At 46.5% G+C, this 19347-nt stretch overlaps 1 protein-coding gene across 1 annotated transcript; it reads left to right on the top strand.

Annotated features, from left to right (window-relative positions):
• The first annotated feature begins 10139 nt into the window (after positions 1-10139).
• On the top strand, positions 10140-17102 carry LOC131480163 (pepsin II-4). The gene is made up of 9 exons (XM_058662972.1): positions 10140-10195; positions 10609-10768; positions 12119-12236; positions 12978-13096; positions 13768-13967; positions 15124-15240; positions 15752-15896; positions 15997-16095; positions 16953-17102. Exons 1-9 carry the CDS (start codon positions 10140-10142, stop codon positions 17100-17102), a joined length of 1164 nt encoding a protein of 387 aa, XP_058518955.1.
• Positions 17103-19347: the final 2245 nt, after the last annotated feature.

The following is a 19347-nucleotide window of genomic DNA, read 5'->3' as shown; positions in this document are numbered from 1 at the left end:
GGCAGGTGTGCGCCGATCCAAAGCTGGGAACCAGGAACTTCCTCGGGGTCTCCCACGCGGGTGCAGGGTCCCAAGGCATTGGGCCGTCCTCGATTGCTTTCCCAGGCCACAAGCAGGGAGCTGGATGGGAAGTGGAGCTGCCGGGATTAGAACCGGCGCCCATATGGGATCCCGGGGCATTGAAGGTGAGGACTTTAGCCGCTAGGGCACGCCACCGGGCCCGAAAACTCTTCTCTTCACACACACAGATACCGCAGACATGTGAACAACTGAGATTCTATTTCAATTAATATGTTTTGCCTAAACGAAGCTCTTATTAGGAAGCCACATGTTTCAAACAGTCTAAGAAATGCATGCCAGCAATAATTAACTAAGTCCTCTATATTGTGTCTTAGGTGTCCTACATGAAGGCAGGAGAGAAGAAAAAAATAAAATTTTGAGTGAATGGTCAGGAATTAGAAGGAGAGAGATGGGGGTTTATTCCACAATTTCCCACACAAAACTGAACTTATAAAGCTTCTATTTTCATCCCTGCACAATTGGTTTTCACAAGGTGGCCTAATAGGCAAAAGGCTATTGCTTTTTTAATCTTTTATTTGTTATTATTATCATTATCATTTTAGGATATAGTTCCATAGAACTCTGGAATTTCCCTTTTCCCCTCTCCAATTCCCCCCATCACCAAGTTCCCCTATATCATGACTATTGTATAGTTACTAATACACAGTCATATTTCCATTACTGTGGGCATGTGCACCGGCAGGGTATCCATCATCCTATTGTCATGTAGTAAACAGTATCATTGGGAGTCCATCTTTAGTTTGGAAGTAGAGATGCATACTACATTGTATCCTCACATCTGGATATGCCAGTCTCCATTTCACAGCTACTGTACATCCCCTCAAATGAAAGGTCATAATACAAAATCAACAACAGCAAGAAAAATAGAAATTTACAATGCCATGAAGTTAAATTACATGTTACTAGCTATGACAGCCTCCATTACACAGCTATTATACATCCCCTTAAATGAAAAGCCACAAAACAAAATCGGTAACAGGAAGAAAAAAGAAATTAATAACAACACCATGAAGTTAAATAACATGCTATTGAATGACTAATGTATCGCTGAAGAAGTGTAAAGGAAAATAAAGACCACCTTGAGGAAAATGATGCTACTATATGATTTATGAGTCAGTGAAAAATTCAATCAGAACAAAGTGTTTTGAAGAGCACTGAAAGCTAGTGGAAAAGCACAGCGAGTACATTTTTATTTTTATTTCTTTTTTATTATTTTATTTTGGTAATATTTATGCAGTCGATTAGTGAACAAAGGGACAAGGGCTGCAGAAAAGTGTGTAAGACCATTGTTTCCACATTATTTTTTTTTCTAGATCTGGGGTTAGGGGAGAATAAAGGGAGAAGCCCCACTCAACCTCCCACCCATCACAGGTCCCCAACATGGGACCTGCTCTGAGGGTCCTGCTCGAGTGGTTTTGGTGGTCCAACAGTTCTGAATTGCTGCCAATATCACCATTGCAAGAACAATGAAATCTCGCCAGAATCCACTGGCTGACACAGTCTACCTTAGAGTCTCCATTAGCGCAGATCTTCAGTGCCAACTCATGGCTGGGACAGATGATCTATTTGTTCTGCCCTCTGCCTGTCGTGGTACCATGTGTCCTCTACAGGTTCCAATAGACTGCCATATCCTCCATGTGCACTTGGATTTCCTGTCTACTGTTCCATCTGAGCCTTGGAGGAGGCTCAGTTTTGTCACTTGCACTCCATGGTCAGATCATGGAACCTGCACTTCTCTTCATGGTTGGCTTCTGAGATCAGCAGTGCAGTTGGGGGGATCCCCAAAGAAACTTCATCTGAGGTGATCCTTGTGTGTGCTGGCCAATACAAGGTCCGGCACAGCGCATTGCCCCAATCAGCTTACGCATATGTTGTAGTTGCAATTGCGGCATCAGTTCAGTTTCCAGTCCTGTCTTCGACAAGAACCAATGGGTGTTGCAGTCCAGCCTGTTTCTGCCCAGCACACACTCAGCCCTCACACAAACCAGTGGGAGTTGCAGCCTAGTCGAGGAGATTCCCAATAACTCCAACAGGCCGAACCCTGCCCGGGTTCCCATGCTTGCCAGTATGTACAGCAGGCTTGTTCAGTCTGTCCCACATCCCATTTAGCTCTCGTACAAGTCAATGAGCATTGAAGCCTAGTTCAACCCAAGCAGCTCCACTATCCAGCCCACACATATGCTGCTGGTTGTCGTTCTGTCTAGCCACATCTGCCCCAGTCCTGCTTTTCATGCTCTCCTGTGGGAGTGGTCAACCAAGAGGGAGGCCCCCACTGTTTCCCTAATGGGCCCACTCCCAATCCCTGGATCACTCTCCAGGTGGTTCTGGAGTTTAAATGGACAGAATTTGCCCCCTGTGCCAGCATCTGCCAGCTGATGCTGCAGTAAAACCCAACTAACCCTTACCCACTCTGATTTATGCTTCTACCTGTAGAAACAGTCAACCCAGCCTGGCTTCACTGATCTAGCTCACATGAGGTCCACAGGTGTTATAGCTCTTCTGGTCTGGTCTCCCCCATCCCAACTCACACTCTCCAATGGGAGTGGTGTTCTAGCAGGGGAGCCCTCCACATTTCCCCTACCAGCATTTCCCTCCTCCCGCACTGGTTCTCATATGTGCTGATTGGGCACCATAGCCTGGTCTGGCATGGCCTGCCCTACCTCAGCATTTCCCAGTGGGTGCAATAGACTGGCCCACCAGGCCCAACGCCAATTCCAGCTCAGGGTGGTAGGGGCTAAAGCCTAGCTCAGCTCAGTACAAGTACATTTTTATAGTACAGTTGAGGAAATGTAGGCAGGGCCATAATGTGCATCTACCCCTTTTTCCTGCTGCTTTCCTGTCATGCATATGGACGCTGGCTCTTGTCCCAGCGGCCCTGCTTCCCATCCACCTCTCTGTTTGTGGCCTGGGAAAGCAGTCAGGATGGCCCAAAGTCTTGGGATACTGTACCTGTGTGGGAGAGCCAGAAGAGTCTCCAGGCTCCTGGCCTCAGATAGGCAAGGCTCTGGCCATTGTGGTCACTTAGGGAGTGAATCAGCAGGCAGAAGATCTTCCTCTCTGTCTCTCCTCCTCTCTGTATATCTGACTTTCCCGTAAAAATAGAATAAATATTTTTTTTACTACACTGGAAAATCTCAATGATAGGATGAATAAAGCAGAAGAAAGAATCTCAGATTTGGAAGATACTTCCTGGAAAACAGAACTGGGTCAAGCTAAAAAAACGTATCCCAGAATTAACAGACACTATTAAAGGGACCAAAATACAAGTTATGGGAGTTTCAGAAGGCACAGAAAGAGAAGCTGGGGTTAAAGGTTTATTCAACAAAATATCAAATGAACGCTCCCCTAATCTGGACAAAGAATTGGAATGCAATATTCAGGAGAGGCACAGAACTCCCAACAGGGTTGAACAAAAGTAGTCTTCACCACGACACATGACAATCAAGGTCTTTTCAATCAAACATAAGGAAAGCATCCTAAAATGTGCACATGAAACAAATCAATTAACACATAAGAAATGGCAATCCGACTCACAGCTGACCACTCACAGGAAACTCTACAGGTAGGAAGAGAATGGACTGACTTATTCCAGAGTCTAAAAGCAGAAAACTGTCGGTCCAGAATAATGTATCCAGCAAAGCTTTCCTTTGTCTTTGAAAATGAAAGATAATAGTAAAGAAAAGCTCAAAGAATCTGCCTCTCCCAGCCCTGTCTGAAAAATGATACTTAAAGATGTTTTCTTCACAGAGCAAAGTATTAGCATTCACTCAAACAAAGGCAAATATGAAGAACAGCCCAGTAAAACAACAGAAGACTAAATCAAACAATGAACAACTCTTTGCTAAAATCACTGAACAAATTACCACCCATTCATTTTAACCCTGACTGTAAAAGGCTGAAACACATGAATCAAGTGTCCTAAATTAGTAAACTGGATTTAAAAAACAGAACCCGGGCTCAGCCTGGTAGCCTACCAGCGAAAGTCCTCACCTTGCATGTGCCAGGATCCCATATGAGCACCAGTTTTAATCCCGGTGACTCTGCTTCCCATCCAACTCCCTGCTTGTGGCCTGGGAAAGCAGCTGAGGATGGCCCAAAGCCTTGACTTCCTGCACCCACATGGGAGAACCAGAAGAGGTTCAGGGCTGCTGACTTCGGACTGGCACAGCTCCAGCTGTTGTGGCTGCCTGGGGAGTGAATCAGTGGGCAGACGATCTTCCTCTCTGTCTATTCTCCTCTATGAATATCTGACTTTCCAATAGAAAAATAAATCTCCTAAAAAACATCTATCTGGTGCCTATAGAAGATATATCTCACTAATAAAGAGCAGTGAAGACTGTATCTCATGGGTTTTGATGTTTTTGTTTTCATTAATTCAAAACATTTTTTTCTCATTAAATTCTTCATTAACTCATAGGTCATACAGTAACATTTTCTTCAACAAGGTTCTTGATTTTCTTTGTCATTTCTGCAGCTATACATTAGTCATTCAGTAGCATGTTATTTCACCTCATGGCATTGTAAATTTCCATTGTTTTAAGATTTATTTATTTTGTATTGGAAAGGTGGATATACAGAGAAGAGAGACAGAGAGGAAGATCTTCCATCCGATGGTTCACTCCCCAAGTGGCCACAATGGCCGGAGCTGAGCCAATCCTGAGCCAGGAGCCTCTTACAGGTCTCCCATGCGGGTGCAGGGTCCCAAAGTCTTGGGCCGTCCTCAGATGCTTTCCCAGACCACAGGCAGGGAGCTGGATGGTAAGCAGGGCCGCCAGGATTAGAACTGGTGCCCATATGGGATCCCGGTGCATTCAAGACGAAGACCTTAACCACTACACTATCATGCCGGGCCCAGTAAATTTCCATTTTTTCCTGTTCATTATTTTTGTGGCTTTTCATTGAAGGAGATGTATATTAACTGTGCAAGGGAGACTATCATGCCTAGATGTGAGGAATCAGTGCAGTATGCATCTCTACTTCCAGGTCAGAGATGGACTCCCAATGAAATTGTTGAACATATCTTGACAGTAGGATGCTGGAATCCCTGCCATAGTCCTTGCCTACAATGATGCACATAGGAATGTTTATGAGGAACTACACTATTGCAATAATATAGGGGGATTCAGTGAGGAGGGAGATTGGAGAAGGGACTTTAGTGGCAAGGAAAATCACAGGGCCTATGGAACTGTAAAATAAAATCATAGTAAAAGCAATAAATAAAAACAGAAAAGAAGCACAACTCACTGTTCTATTCAGTAGGTCAATGTCTTAACTGAATAAATATGTGGGAACATATGTAAGCCCAGGTATGGAACTCAGTGTGAGTCTCCCATTTGGGTAGAACGACTCAAAGTTATGAAGAACTACATAACAAGGTCTTAGAAAAGGGAGCCTGATTTAGTTATCAATCAACTTAATTGATCTTTGTTGTGAATCCCTAGAGCCAAAATACATCTCTTCCTTTAGAGCATCAGGTAGCTACAGCTATTTTGTGATAGTCATGGAAATCTCGTACCCATGGAAATGCTCTGTTTCCAAAACATCGTCAACCACACACATGTGACTTCCTGACTGCATGTTCTGCTTCCAGAAGAGCTTATGGGCTTGCATTGTGCCACAGCACCTAAACCCACAGCCTGGCAAACTGGTGTCTCATATCAGAGCTCAGACTCAAGTCCCCAATTCTGCACTTGTGATTTGCTGTCTGCTACTATGTGAGCCAAATCAATGAAAGATAACACAAGCATCCAGGCTCCTGTCACCAACTAGGGAAGTGCAGATGGCCTTCTTTGCTCCCGGCTTGATCTAGACCAACTCAGGTCATGGTGGTCATGTGGTCAGTGACCCAGTAGCTTGATGCTCTCACTTTCTACCTCTCTCTCATCCTATGTTCTAAAAAAATGAATTAATGAATGAATGTTAAGACTCAACAAAACCTTCAAGGGTCATGTCAACTTACAGGAAATTACATGAAAAATACACAATTACTACAGTAAAGGTAAATTACAAACAAAAAGATAAGCAGATGGCAAGACAGTATATTCTGCACTATATATGCGTATATGTAAAGATAAACACATTCATTTGAAACATGATTGTGATTAGCATTGGATAATGGGGTTATGAATCATTTTGAAAACACTTTAACATGATTTATGCTATTGAAAAGCACACACAGAGAGAGAGAGAGAGAGAGAGAGAGATCTTTCTTTCATTGGTTCCCTACCTAAATGTCCACAAAGATTAACAGGGTAGGTTGAATACAGTGATCCAAAAATCAATCTGTGTCTCTCGTACCTGCAGCAAGACCCAAGTGATCAATGTGTCATTGGCCACAAGTGTAAATTTGAGGGATAGTAGACACGGGAGAAGCAGGACTGAAATTCAATCACCGCTGTAGGAGATGTGGGCAATGCTAGATGTGGGCATCTACAGCAGAATCATCCACTGCAACAACTAACCCCCCCCATTACTTACGTACCTATAAGCAAGTCTATACTAATCATGTATGGGAGTACTTCGACACTCCCACAGAAGATGTGCGATATGAAAAACTATGCTCAGATTTCACAACCTCTTATACACAACAAATGATTTTTCTTAAGCTATTTTCCCATGAACTTCTGAAGCTCCTACATGTTATGTATATATGTGAACCAAAATTAATGAGCCTGTCAATGGAATGTTAACAAAAGCCTTCATCTAGGGAAGGGCAGTGAGCCTGAGGCAGAGAAGGACAGAGTACAATGTTGCTGTGACTGAGGTCCATGCCCTGGGCCGAGACCCTGATGGAAAGCTCTGCAACCAGCTGTCTCATGGAAAATCAGTCCAACTCCACACCACCTGTCAAGCATTACGTGCTTCATCTCCATCTCAACATGTTTGCTTTATTCAACCTATTCCATTCCTTACACTGATACATTCCTGGAACACTTCTGAACACCTGGAACCTTGGCAAGGAGTAGCCAACACTACTCTAAGAATCTATTCTCCTTACCCCTCAAGGCCAGGCACTGCCACACTGAGTGCCAGGCAGGACTAATGGCTGGGTAAACACTGTTGCCCACATATCCTGCATGCCCACCTGGCACCGTGAGATTAGACAGATTCTTTGGCGTTTGCCCTGCATCACATTGGCTGATGATCAGAAGGCTCCAGCATCAAGATTACCCTCTGTCACCCAAGAATTCTAGTACATGAGGTCATGGAGTTCACTCCTCAGAGTGACCCTGGGACAGCCATCACAGAATCCCAACTTACACTCAAAAACACTCAAAAAAGGGCCCGTGTGGTAGACTAATGGCTAAAGTCCTCAACTTGCACACATCAGGATCCCATATGGGCGTCAGTTCATGTCCCGGAGGTCCTGCTTCCCATCTAGATAGTTGCTTGTGGCCAGGGAAAGCAGTCGAGGGTGGCTCAAAGCCTTGGGACCTTGGACCCGCATGGGAGAACTGGAGGAAGCTCCGGGCCCCTGGCTTCAGATCGGCACAGCTCCAGCCATTATGGCTGCTTGGGCAGTGAATCAATGGATGAAAGATCTTCCACTCTGTCTCTCCTCCTCTCTCTATAGCTGACTTTCCAATAAAAATAAATACATCTTTTTTAAAAAACACACACATGGAAATAAACCAGGTAGGCCAAGAGCCTCCCAAGAACAGCACTCTCCTGAGACCCAGGGACCAGTCTGGAGAGTACCACATGTTGCTCATGGCAACAGCATGCATGGTGATTTAAAGGGAAAAAGAGCACAGATCTCAAAGTGCTCAAGAAAGCAAAAGAACCCATGAGAGTCAAGTATTTGGCTCAAAATTGATTATACATGACACAACCAATGGACTTTGACCTCTGCTTCCTCAGATCACTCACATGCCATGAATGATACCGAGTGTGAGACATCCAAGTGGCTCTTGTTGGACTTAGGCCTGCCAAGGGTATGGTTCCACCTGTGACTAAGTGGAGAAAGATTATGCCCACACTCATTGTGAGTGGGAAGGATGCATCTCATGGTGAATTGTCAGCTAGTGGCCTTCAGTTTCTTTGGCTGATGGCTGAGATTACACTCAATGTCTTGTTATGTTGCTCCTGTCAGTTGAACTTGTTACTTTCTCAGAGTCAGTAGAGAGAGTCTACACCTACAGTCAACCAGAAAGACAGTTGTTCCAATCAGCACAACACAACTCAAACACAGATGTCTCTTCTTGCTGCATTCTAGAGGATCAGAATCAAGTCATGGGTCATGCCCATGTTCAAAGGGAGTAGGCTATACCATTGCATCAATACCCCTGAAACATGAAGAGGGCCTGTGTTAGTCTGATTCTCACTAGTACAAAGAAATACCTTACACAATTGATTGCTGTGTTTTCAATATTTCAAGACCAATAGCATTAGGTAGAATATTTTCCCGGTGAAGAACCCACAATGGATGTCGGTGTGTGTGCAGAAGCACAAGAAGATGAGCCAGATTCCACAGACAGTGGCTCGGTGGACATGCACGCTAACAGCAGCCGTCTCCTGAGGAATGATCTCCATGGACAAGAGTCTGCTGACACAAGGACTTCCCACTAGGCTCCAACAGCACCACTGGCAGGCAACATAGGACAAATGAGATTTAGGAGAGTATTTAACATCCAAAACAATCTTCCAGTCACATCAGGGACATCCTAGAGAAAATCTGCCCTACTCCTTAATTGTTTCCCTAACCATGTCAGTCTCCCTCTGAAATTCAAAATCTTACTCTTGTGAAAATATTAAGTGTCTTTCTCAGTTCAAAAGCTTCCTCCAATATAATCCAGAATCCCTCCAGGAGGGAAGACAAGAGGCCTCCAACTCTCCCTGCACTTCACTCTTCAGTTGAGTACTTGTGCATGCAGTTTAGAATTCAGCACCTCCTACACAGTCTCATGATCAGGCTTGGCAACAGACTCCTTGTTGCTACTTCATCCTTACATTCCTGCAATTAACTGTCCCTGTAAATCAATTCTCACATCACAGTGAACACTTCATGACTGGTCCCCATGTTTGAGTCTCCAGCAATCATCTAAGACACTTGGGGATTTCAGATCAAGATCATTTCGGTCACCCAGTCACAGCCATAGTTTCAGTCAAGAATTCATAAGATGGTAAATGCAATGCAGAGCTAGTAGTGGTGGACGGGGCAGGAGGACTCTCTCTCCAAACTCCAAGCAGACATGGTGGGAGGGACTCACACTCTGCTGTTTCCGGCTTCAGTCATAGCTGAACATGGGACCACCACACAAACATGTCCCCTCTTCTCAGGTTATACCTTCTATTTCACACTCTTTCTAGGTCCAGCTCACCTCCAGAGATGAATGTTCCAAAGATATATGGGGTGTCTTCACAGGCACAGTGCCTTTGGCCCACAAATGTGGGTAGTCTGTACCAGACAGTTTCATTATATACGGCCTGAGGCAGGGAATTTGGAGTTTCTATGACCTCCTTATCAGTTTCCAAGCCATGAAGATGAATTAATGACTCAGGGTCTGTCAACAGAAGGCAAATCTACACTCATTTGCACAGATTCCAAAAGACATACCCAATGAAACAATCTGCACAGGAGTGTGGGTCTTGCCCAACGAGCCTCTGACTGCCCCCATGCTGTATGGAAACAGCACACATCGCTATTTTGAGCAGCTGCTCTCTAAAAACCCCAAGCATTTGTTGGTTGACCTGGGACAAATCTGGGTATGCTGAGCTTCTCCAACATTGGATTGATGCTGTGTTCTATGCATCTCTGACCACTTCTGCCAAAACACTGAGCTTGGAAAGCTCCCCCGCCCTGCCCAGATGTACTCCAACTGTGTGATATCATTTTGGTGGAAAGCCACTCAGCAGGTAAGTTCTCTGAACGTGACTCCAGGCGGGACTGTCTTATCATAATTTTCTTTATGGCGTGTAACAGCTGGTGGCATTGATATGCTGATAAGGGTTATTAGTGAGGATTTGGCCTGAATGTATATAAGCAGTGGCCCTAGTCTGGTGCTCTACACCTTCCACTCATCCTGCCTTGCTCATTGACTTGGGAGCCAGGAAAAACCATGAAGTGGCTGCTGCTGCTCGGCCTGCTGGCACTCTCTGAGTGCATCATCCACAAGTGAGTCTGGGCTTGGGCAGCAGGATGTAAAACTCCAAGGACAACTCTCCAGCCCTCTAGTACTTCCGAATATCCATCTGTCCTACAGAACACATTCCTTCCTTCCTGTGTTCCAGCATCTTGAGTCTTCCTGGGCTCCTTTTCCTCCCTTCTGAGACCACATGGTAGGCATGGTTAACAGCACATACTATCAGAGCTGCTGTGGTGTGGTTTCAGCACCATTGCAGTCACCTCCCCTCTGTGCATTTTGGGTAAAAGATGGGAGCTTCTCTTCTCTCCTTTCTTTGCTTCTCTTAAGCCACTTTCATTGTGTAATAGGGCATTTGTAGCATCCTCTGCAGCATCCTCTGGGCAGGATCCTTAGCCAGTAACCAATCATCCCTTAACTGGGACTGTCTCAATGCTCTGCCCAGGGTTCCTCTGGTCAAAAAGAAGTCCTTGAGGAAGAACCTGATTGAGAAGGGCTTGCTGCAGGACTACCTCAAGACTCACAGCCCCAACCCGGCCTCCAAGTACTTCCCCAAGGATGCCTTTGCCTCCACGTCCACTGAGACAATGGAGAACTACATGGATGTGAGTGCATAGGCACATAGAAACGGCAGCAGCACCACAGACTGGGCTGGAGAATGAATGGGGAATTGGGATGGCAGTCAAGACAGCGGACTGATGTCAGGAGCCCAAGGATACTCAGGGAAACTCGCAATCTGAACTATCACTCTCATTTATGATCATTCATTTCTTCAATATGTATACTCTGTCGCAGCTTTTATGTTTGGTATTTTTTTGAAGGGGAAAATATTGAGGAAGCACAATGTTAGGGGCGGGGAGAAGATGACATGAGAGAATCTCTGAACTCAGGAAGAAGCCAGACTAGGAAAAAGGCTACGAACAGGAGTTGTCATTCAGTGGCCCAGCTGCTCTAGGAGGGCACAGACATATCCTGGGAGCTGTGACAGAAGAATGCATGGTTCCATGAGGTGGAAAAGATTTCCTGAGAGCAGGAGAGTTTGTGTCCAGCCCATGGCAATAGGAAGCCAAGAGCATATGTAGAAGAAACAAGAGAGTGCAGGAGAAGCATGGAAAGGAAAACAAGTTTTTCCAATGAGGCAAAGCTGCCATAAGTGGGGAACATAACATGGGTGCAAGGGCCCAAACACTTGGCCTGTTATCCACTGTCTTCCCAGGCCATAACAGAGACCTGGACATGAAGTGGAGCAACTGGAAATTTAATGCATACCTGTACAGAGTGGCAGTCATGAGGCAGGCAGAGGCTTAATCATCTTTGCCTTTTCATGGGCCTGCACAGGTGACATTTGACTAGAGTTCTGAAAGACAAACTGAAGGGACAACCAATGCAAGTTCCTTGCCCTGCAATCCATCTTGAATTCTCTATCAACATGACAGGGAAAGTGGAGTAGAAAGGGCAAGAAGTATAGTGCTGCCACTGAGAATGGAAATACTGAGGGTGACATATCTTATAATCTACAAGTAACACCAAAGTTGAGTAATAACATATTTCCACAAGCCCTAAGGTTAAGTGACCTCTGTCACCTGATATGAAAAATGAACAAAGTGCACTTGAGGCTTCACTTGCTGCTACCACAGGTTGCACTATGTTCTCTGAGAAGCTCACAACACAAGAGGCTGAGACTAACACAGGGAGGCAACCAGCTAACAGTGGACAGCACATGAGCCTTGGGTGCAAATGACTTAACAGGGAAGAGTCAAGGGAAACCAGCGAGCCATCAGAGAAGACTACAAGGAGGAATGGGGACAAGAGCTGAGCTTTGAATGAGGGAGCACTGAAAGGAGAAATGAGAAGACAGGAGAGGATGATGGAGCAGTGAACTGAGAAGATTGTCTTCAGGAAGACCTGGATGTAAACGTCTGTGTCCTTGAGCTATGCTGTCCTGACCCTTGCAGGCTGAGTACTTTGGCACCATCAGCATTGGAACACCCCCTCAGGAATTCACCGTCATCTTTGATACCGGCTCCTCCAACCTCTGGGTGCCCTCCACCTACTGCTCCAGCCTTGCCTGTTGTGAGTACCTGGACCTGCACGGTCCCTCCCACTCTTTCTATCCTGGCATCAGCTGACAACCTGGGAATCCTGACCACTCAGACACTTCTCAGAGTTCCCCTTCAGCCTGTTTGAGACACTTAGCATTCATACAACAAGGCTGATCAGGGATATGGAGGAGTCAAACTGGGAAAACTGGCTGTGTGCCATACAAGGATGAACAGACATGGTAATGTGCACCAGCAGCACAAAATTTGTAGGTGTCCAAAAAGAGAGATTTTAAAGGCTGAAAATGACAGGGTGCAAGGGCCTGAATGATAATGCAGTGTTCACAAAACACACACAACAGGCACTGAATTGTTCAACAGGTAGATCTAATCATTGACAGTCACCACAATGTTTCCAGTTTCACTCCCTTAGGAGCAATGTGATCTGTGTTCTGTTTCACAGGGAGTGCCCATGTAATGTTTGCTTCCCATAATGGAGCATTACCTGCCAGAGGGGCCTATGACAGTGTTCAGTGTTTGATGGAGGTCATCTGGGGAAGTTAAGGGATATCCTGAGACTGTCCATCAGTGACATGGTGTGGGCTGACTACAAGATCCAGCGAACTAGTGTTCTAATGGTCACCTCAAGTCATGTTAGGGCAAAGGTTGTTCTTCTGGAGTGACTCACCCTGGGACAAGAAACAGGACACCAGAAAGCCATTACCAGCTCATTTCTTTCTATTCATGTACTAATGAGTCACTTCTTCACTTGCAGTCCTCCACAAGCGCTTCAACCCTGATGACTCCTCCACCTACCAGGCCACCAGTGAGACTCTCTCCATCACCTATGGCACTGGCAGCATGACCGGCATCCTGGGATATGACACTGTGAAAGTGAGTACCTGGAGACCCTGCTCCATCACAACGCCCATTTTAAGAATACCTAGGGAAATTGTGGGGAGCCCAAAGATTCACAATTAGAAGTTCACATTACCGGTATTGTTCTTAACAATGACACAAGCAACAAACACAGTTAGCCAGACAGCAATGAGACACAGGTGGCACACATGTCAGAGGCTGGGCCAAGTGTGCGAAAGGAGTGGTAGCTGGCTCCCTCACACCAGCTCTGGGATGAATGTCATAGAGCAAACAGGGATTGAGACCTGGAAGGCGAAAATGCCTACAGGATTCTCTTCTATTTCCTCTACCTCCCTCCAGTCACAAGACTTCCACAATCCCTACTGCTAGGACAGGGAGCAATGAACAAAATTTCCGGGGTTGTAGTTTCATCTCTCTTACAGCAGAATCTCATACGGAATCACACACATGGTCATACAAGCAACAGTGGTCATTGACATGTCCTGTGGGCAGTCAGAAACACCCCACTTATCAGCCTGATGTCCTGCAAGCTCAGTCCTTCAGCAAATCAAGCATGATGGCTATGGCTCCAGCACAGGGGTCCAACTGTGCTCTCTGGACTGTGCTCATGGATGATACCATCTCTCTCTCTCTCTCTCTCTCTCTCTCTCTCTCTCTCTCTCTCTCTCTCTCTCTCTCCTACACAGGTTGGAAGCATCGAGGACACCAACCAGATCTTTGGCCTGAGCAAGACAGAGCCTGGCATCACCTTCATGTTTGCTCCCTTTGATGGCATCCTGGGTCTGGGCTACCCCAGCATCGCTGCCTCTGGTGCCACACCCGTCTTTGACAACATGTGGAATGAGGGCCTCGTGTCCCAGGACCTCTTCTCTGTCTACCTGAGCTCGTACGTTGCCTACCCAGGGCCCTTATCAAACTGAACACTTTCACCAGACCCACAAATGAACTTCTTCAGGCTCACCAAGACAGGGATGATTTCAAAAGCATACAATGTTAAGTGTCACCATCAAGGTGTGGAGAAGGGTGTCTTTAAGCAATCATGCTGCCAAATCTCTGTCTCTTTCTCTCTCTCTCTGTCCTCCTCCTTACCCTTGACAGTGTTCTCCATTCAGTATTTTTGACCAGCTGAAATATTTCTTGCTGAACTTCCAAAGCTTAGATGTTAGTAGCCAGTGGATGTTTTGAAGATACCTTCCATCAACCTTGGCCCGTAAAACATGCCTTTCTGAGGGAAATCACATAACACACACACCTCAGCATTCATAGCAAAACTACAAAGACCTGACTGGGATTTGGGGACAGAATAAACATTCATGCAAAATGAGATTAAAAACTACAGTGAGGCAGTGGGTGTGAGTTCAGATATTGCTTCTGGTACCCACTTGCCATATCCACCTCCTGATTGGAGTCCCCACTCCACTCTGCACTTCAGCCTCCCCATATTGCCCACTCTGGTAGGAAATTGCTGATGGCTCAAATACTTGGGTTCCCAGAGGAGCACTACTAAGCTCAAGTTCATAGCTTCAACATAGGCCAAGGAGTGTTTGGGGACATTTGGGAAACAGACAAGTGGACTTTGCTAGATTGCCCACACATGTGAAAAAACTGCTAATGTTTCCAGACATTGGCATCACCAGCCCTGGCTGAGAACCACCGACCGTGCCCCTGATTGCTGAGGAGCAAACAATGGCCCACATTCACATCTCTTGTGCCCTCAGGGCAGCTGTCATGAGGATCTTAACACAACAAAAGCATATTTGGGAACCATAATATCTTTGCTCTCCTTATGCCTAACACTTCCAGTTGCGCAATCTTGAGCAAGTTGCTTTCTTCTCTGGGCCTCAGATTTCTTTGAAATAGGTAAATATGCAAATAATAATAATGACCACTACCTGAAAATGGTTAAACAAGAAATGTACCATGATGTCACGTTAACACAGCTCTTGGCATGCACGGGTGATCTAGCTAGGAAGGTGCCTAGGCTTTACAGAACAGAAATGTAGCACATGAATGAGTTCATGTCTTCTCTCCCTCTCCCACAGTGATGATGAGAAGGGCAGCTTGGTGATGTTTGGTGGCATCGATTCTTCTTACTACACGGGAAGTCTGAACTGGGTACCTGTCACTTATGAGGGCTACTGGCAGTTCACCTTGGACAGGTGAGACCACACTGATGCCGAATGATCAGGACCTGGACCCTGATCTCATTTCTTGCTGTAGTCACAGGTGACTCACTGTCTTGATAGCCAACAAAGAAGGAACCTGAAACATGGGCACACTAGAGAGAGCCCAGAAAGGAGATTGGGGGACAGAGAGGACTGCACAGGAGGGAACCCAGGTCCAATACAAGGTCCAAGACAGTCACTTGCTAATGATCAATCATGCAGCTTCTCCTGCCAGCATTTCAGACCAGATGGCTGAAGCCAACTCTACACAACTCTCAACATTTAGGCAACATGGGAAGTATCACACAGCCTTCCTCTCTACAAAGAATGTCACCGAAGGTGTAGGATAAGGAGCAAATGAGTAAGAAATCAGCTCAGGTCAATACTGGACAAGCCTAGTTGTACTCTGACTTCCCAAGTGTTGAATGCCCCGTGGTACATCCAAGTAGATCACACACATAACTTGTGTACACTCATGAAACAATTCCTTGCATCTCACCCTCAGCGTCACCATCAACGGAGAGACCATTGCTTGCGCAGACAGCTGCCAGGCCATCATTGACACGGGCACCTCTCTGCTGGCTGGACCCACCAGTGCCATTTCCAGCATCCAGAGCTACATCGGAGCTTCTGAGAACTTGTTGGGAGAGGCAAGTCCATCCCCAGATGCTCTCTTCTAGACTCAAGTGCTGGGAGTCCCATGCACGAGGAATGAGACCCTGCTAATACTCCTATCCTCACGCCTGCCAGGGTACCATCAGCTGCTCAGCCATCGACTCCCTGCCCGATGTTGTCTTCACCATCAACGGAATTCAGTACCCTCTGCCCGCCAGTGCCTATATCCTGAAGGTAAGGGCCACAGGACCAGGCTGGAATGAGCCACTACACCAGGTGATCACCCACTGTGCCCTGTCACGCAGTAATGCACATTTCTGCAGCACAATCACAAGAGGTTGATGCCACCTGCTCTGTAGGACATTTAGTGAGACAGCGTATCTATAAGCAACACACAAATGAGAATCTGGAAGAAAACCCTGAAGGAAAAGTGAGGCAGACGATGACAACCTGAAAAAATGACTGTGTCCAGGCAGATCTGTGCCTCAGTCCTGAGTCTCAATGACCTGCCCTTTAATACTCAGCAAACTGCAACCATTCTCAGCTTTCAACTCTTCATCTCAAAACCACACATGTGGGATCAACCCACTCGCAGATTGTGCTTAGTGTCATTCCCTGAAAGTGACCACATCTGAGTCTAGTGAGCCACAAGAATATGCCCTAGAGTGTCAAGTGAAAATTCCATTTATCCTAGTGACTGTTGCTGCTAGTGAGAAGCATTCACACCTGAGCCTCTCCTCAGCGAGTCTTACCTACAGGCACAGCTACATCTAGGAACTCAAGGAGGGGAAAAGGCTGACTCATCCGGATGTCAGACATCCTTTATGGAAGCTGGCGTTACACAGGTCAGGATTGTAGCTCTGCCAAAGACACCGCACAATGTCCAGCAATGTATGAACACCAAGAATGCACTGAGAAACTAGTACCAGTACTTTCAGGTCAGCAGCAACCAAAGCCCTGGACACTGAGCTAGGAATCCCTTCTGGGCATAGAACTTGCAGACACACCAAGGAACCCAGGGTGATTATGAGTAGCTCTTGTCACTGGATCCACTGTCCACTCTCCCATGCTCTTCCTTCTCTGCTCTGCAGGAAGATGACGACTGCATCAGTGGCTTCGAGGGCATGAACCTTGACACCTCCACCGGCGAACTCTGGATCCTGGGTGATGTCTTCATCCGCCAGTACTTCACTGTCTTTGACCGGGCCAACAATCAGCTTGGTCTGGCTGCCGCAGTTTAACTCTGCAGCTTTGAGCCCTCTTCCAGACACATCTGCTCTCCATACTGCACTCCCTTAGCTTGAATTCTCCCCATAGTTCTTCCTGAAACACGGTCTCTTGCCAAATGTAGTAGCTGCTCGACTGTGTTCCAAAAGACACCCATCATGCAGAATAAAAACAGCTAATCAAAATGTGTGTGTGTTGTTTTTCTCCTCACTGCTTTGTCTCTTCTACATTACCAGGATGGGAATTCCAGTTAGGCAAGGAGGGGTTTCTGCTATCTGTTCGATCTGAAGTACAAAGAGACAGAAGCAGACACTCAAGACTCTGTGGGTCTAGATTGTGATGAGATCTCAACCAAGAATCTCTGACTCTTATGTAACAACACAAGCGATCCTTCTCTCTTTTCAATATAAACAAGATATGTTTGGGGTGTCCATTTCACGCAGTGTTCAAGAGAGCTGTTGGGACATGTGTATCCCATTTCAGAATGTGCAAGCTCAAATCGAAATTCCTCTTGTGGTCCCAGAATTCTATAATGCCCAACTGGGGAGTCATCAAATGATTGGTCTAGTGCTGTGTCCCTGCCAAGTCGAGGAGACCCGGGTTGGCCAGCCTCTAGGCTTCTGCCTGGCACACTCTAGCTATCTTTTGCATTGGGGGAGAGAAGTAGTCGTTCTAAAGTCTCAGTGTCTTTCTCTGTGTCCCTGCCTCTTTCTCCTTTTATTTATTTTTTTTCTATTCATTTATTCATTAATTACAGTGTATTACATGACACACTTTCATAGGTACTGGGATTCTCCCCCCTTCACCCCAAACCCCTCCCCCATGGTGAGTCCTCCCCACCTTGATGCATAACCACAGCCCAAGTTTCACCGAGACTCCCTAATTAAAAGCTCACACCATACGCAGTCCAGCATCCCACTTGTCCAGTCAAGTTCAACGGCCTCTTAGGGAGGCCCTCTCAGGTTTGACGGCAGAGCCAGCAGAGCGTCACCTCAATCAATTAGATCAGCAACAATCCAGGTATGATGGGACTAGTGCAGAGTCCACTGATTGACATAGTCCATCTTAGAGTTTCCTCTTGTCCAGTTTTTCGCTGCAAACATATATCTGAGGTGGTTGATTGATCTACTCCATCTTCTATCTTTTCTTGGTTAATGTTTTGATTCCTCCATTTTGCTCAGGGGAATCCCCAAAGAAACTCTGAGGTGTTCCCAGTCCAGGCTCCTAAATACACTACTAGTAAGCACAGTGCCCGCCACAGTCCATCACTCCGATCAGCTGGTGGTTGTAATCCCTGGGTTGGTTCTATTCTGAGCCCCGACCTCCATTGGATCCGATGAGTATTGCAGCTCTTCCCAGCTCTGCCCATCACACACTCGTCCCTCACCTAAATCAGTGGGAGGTGTGCTGGTTGGGTGCTGCATTCCCTATTGGCACAGGCCATTTCACCATGGCATTTGGTGTTTTGTACTGTTGTTATCGCAACCAAACCTGGCCAGGCCCCCTCACAGTTTCAGCACTTGGATTTGCCAGTGGATGACGTGAACCGACTCAGCCTGGTCTGCCCCCAACCTGAGCCAAATGTATGCCAGTGGGTCACTTTCCAAAGCCTCTTCTGGGTTGTTTACCTCCATACTTCCTACGTTTATTTCTAGGATCAGTGTCCTGTCAGAGGAACTGTTCAGATTCCTCCATCAGACCCTTCCTGGTGTCAGGTTTCACGCATACCAGCAGGTCCTTTGGCCAGCACCGCTCTTCAACAAATTCTGGTTCCTGCTGTAGAGAGTTTCAGCCCAGCCACGGCTCGTCCATACCCACATATAGCTCATCTATGGCTCAGTTGGGGTTGAAACCTAGCCGAGTCCGTCCCACATCTACCCTGGTCCTCCAGAGCACCAAACTGTGTTGCGGTCTAACCCAGCATGGTGCGTCGAGTCCGAATACATGTTTGTGCCAAGGGAGTACAACTGTGACCCGACCAGAACTCAGCCCCCTTCCAGTTCCTGCGCCCCTTACTGGTAACCTCCACCCAGCCAAGGCCTCCCCCAAGTTCCCCAACCAGGCCTGTTCCCAGCCAGTGTTAAGTATGCCAGAGGTTGCTCTGCAGGGATTGGTCCACCCATACCTGACACATTCTAGCCCCGAGTATGGTTCTCAAATGCCAGACAATGTCATAGTCTTGCCTTCTGTGACCACTCTGCTGATCCCTCCTCCTATCAGGTGATGGGGTATCCTGCTGGACAGGCCCAGAATTTTGCT

The sequence above is a fragment of the Ochotona princeps genome, chromosome 4 (assembly GCF_030435755.1).
Source record: "Ochotona princeps isolate mOchPri1 chromosome 4, mOchPri1.hap1, whole genome shotgun sequence".
In the NCBI taxonomy this organism is placed as follows: domain Eukaryota; kingdom Metazoa; phylum Chordata; class Mammalia; order Lagomorpha; family Ochotonidae; genus Ochotona; species Ochotona princeps.
This window is presented reverse-complemented; position numbering and strand designations above follow the sequence as displayed.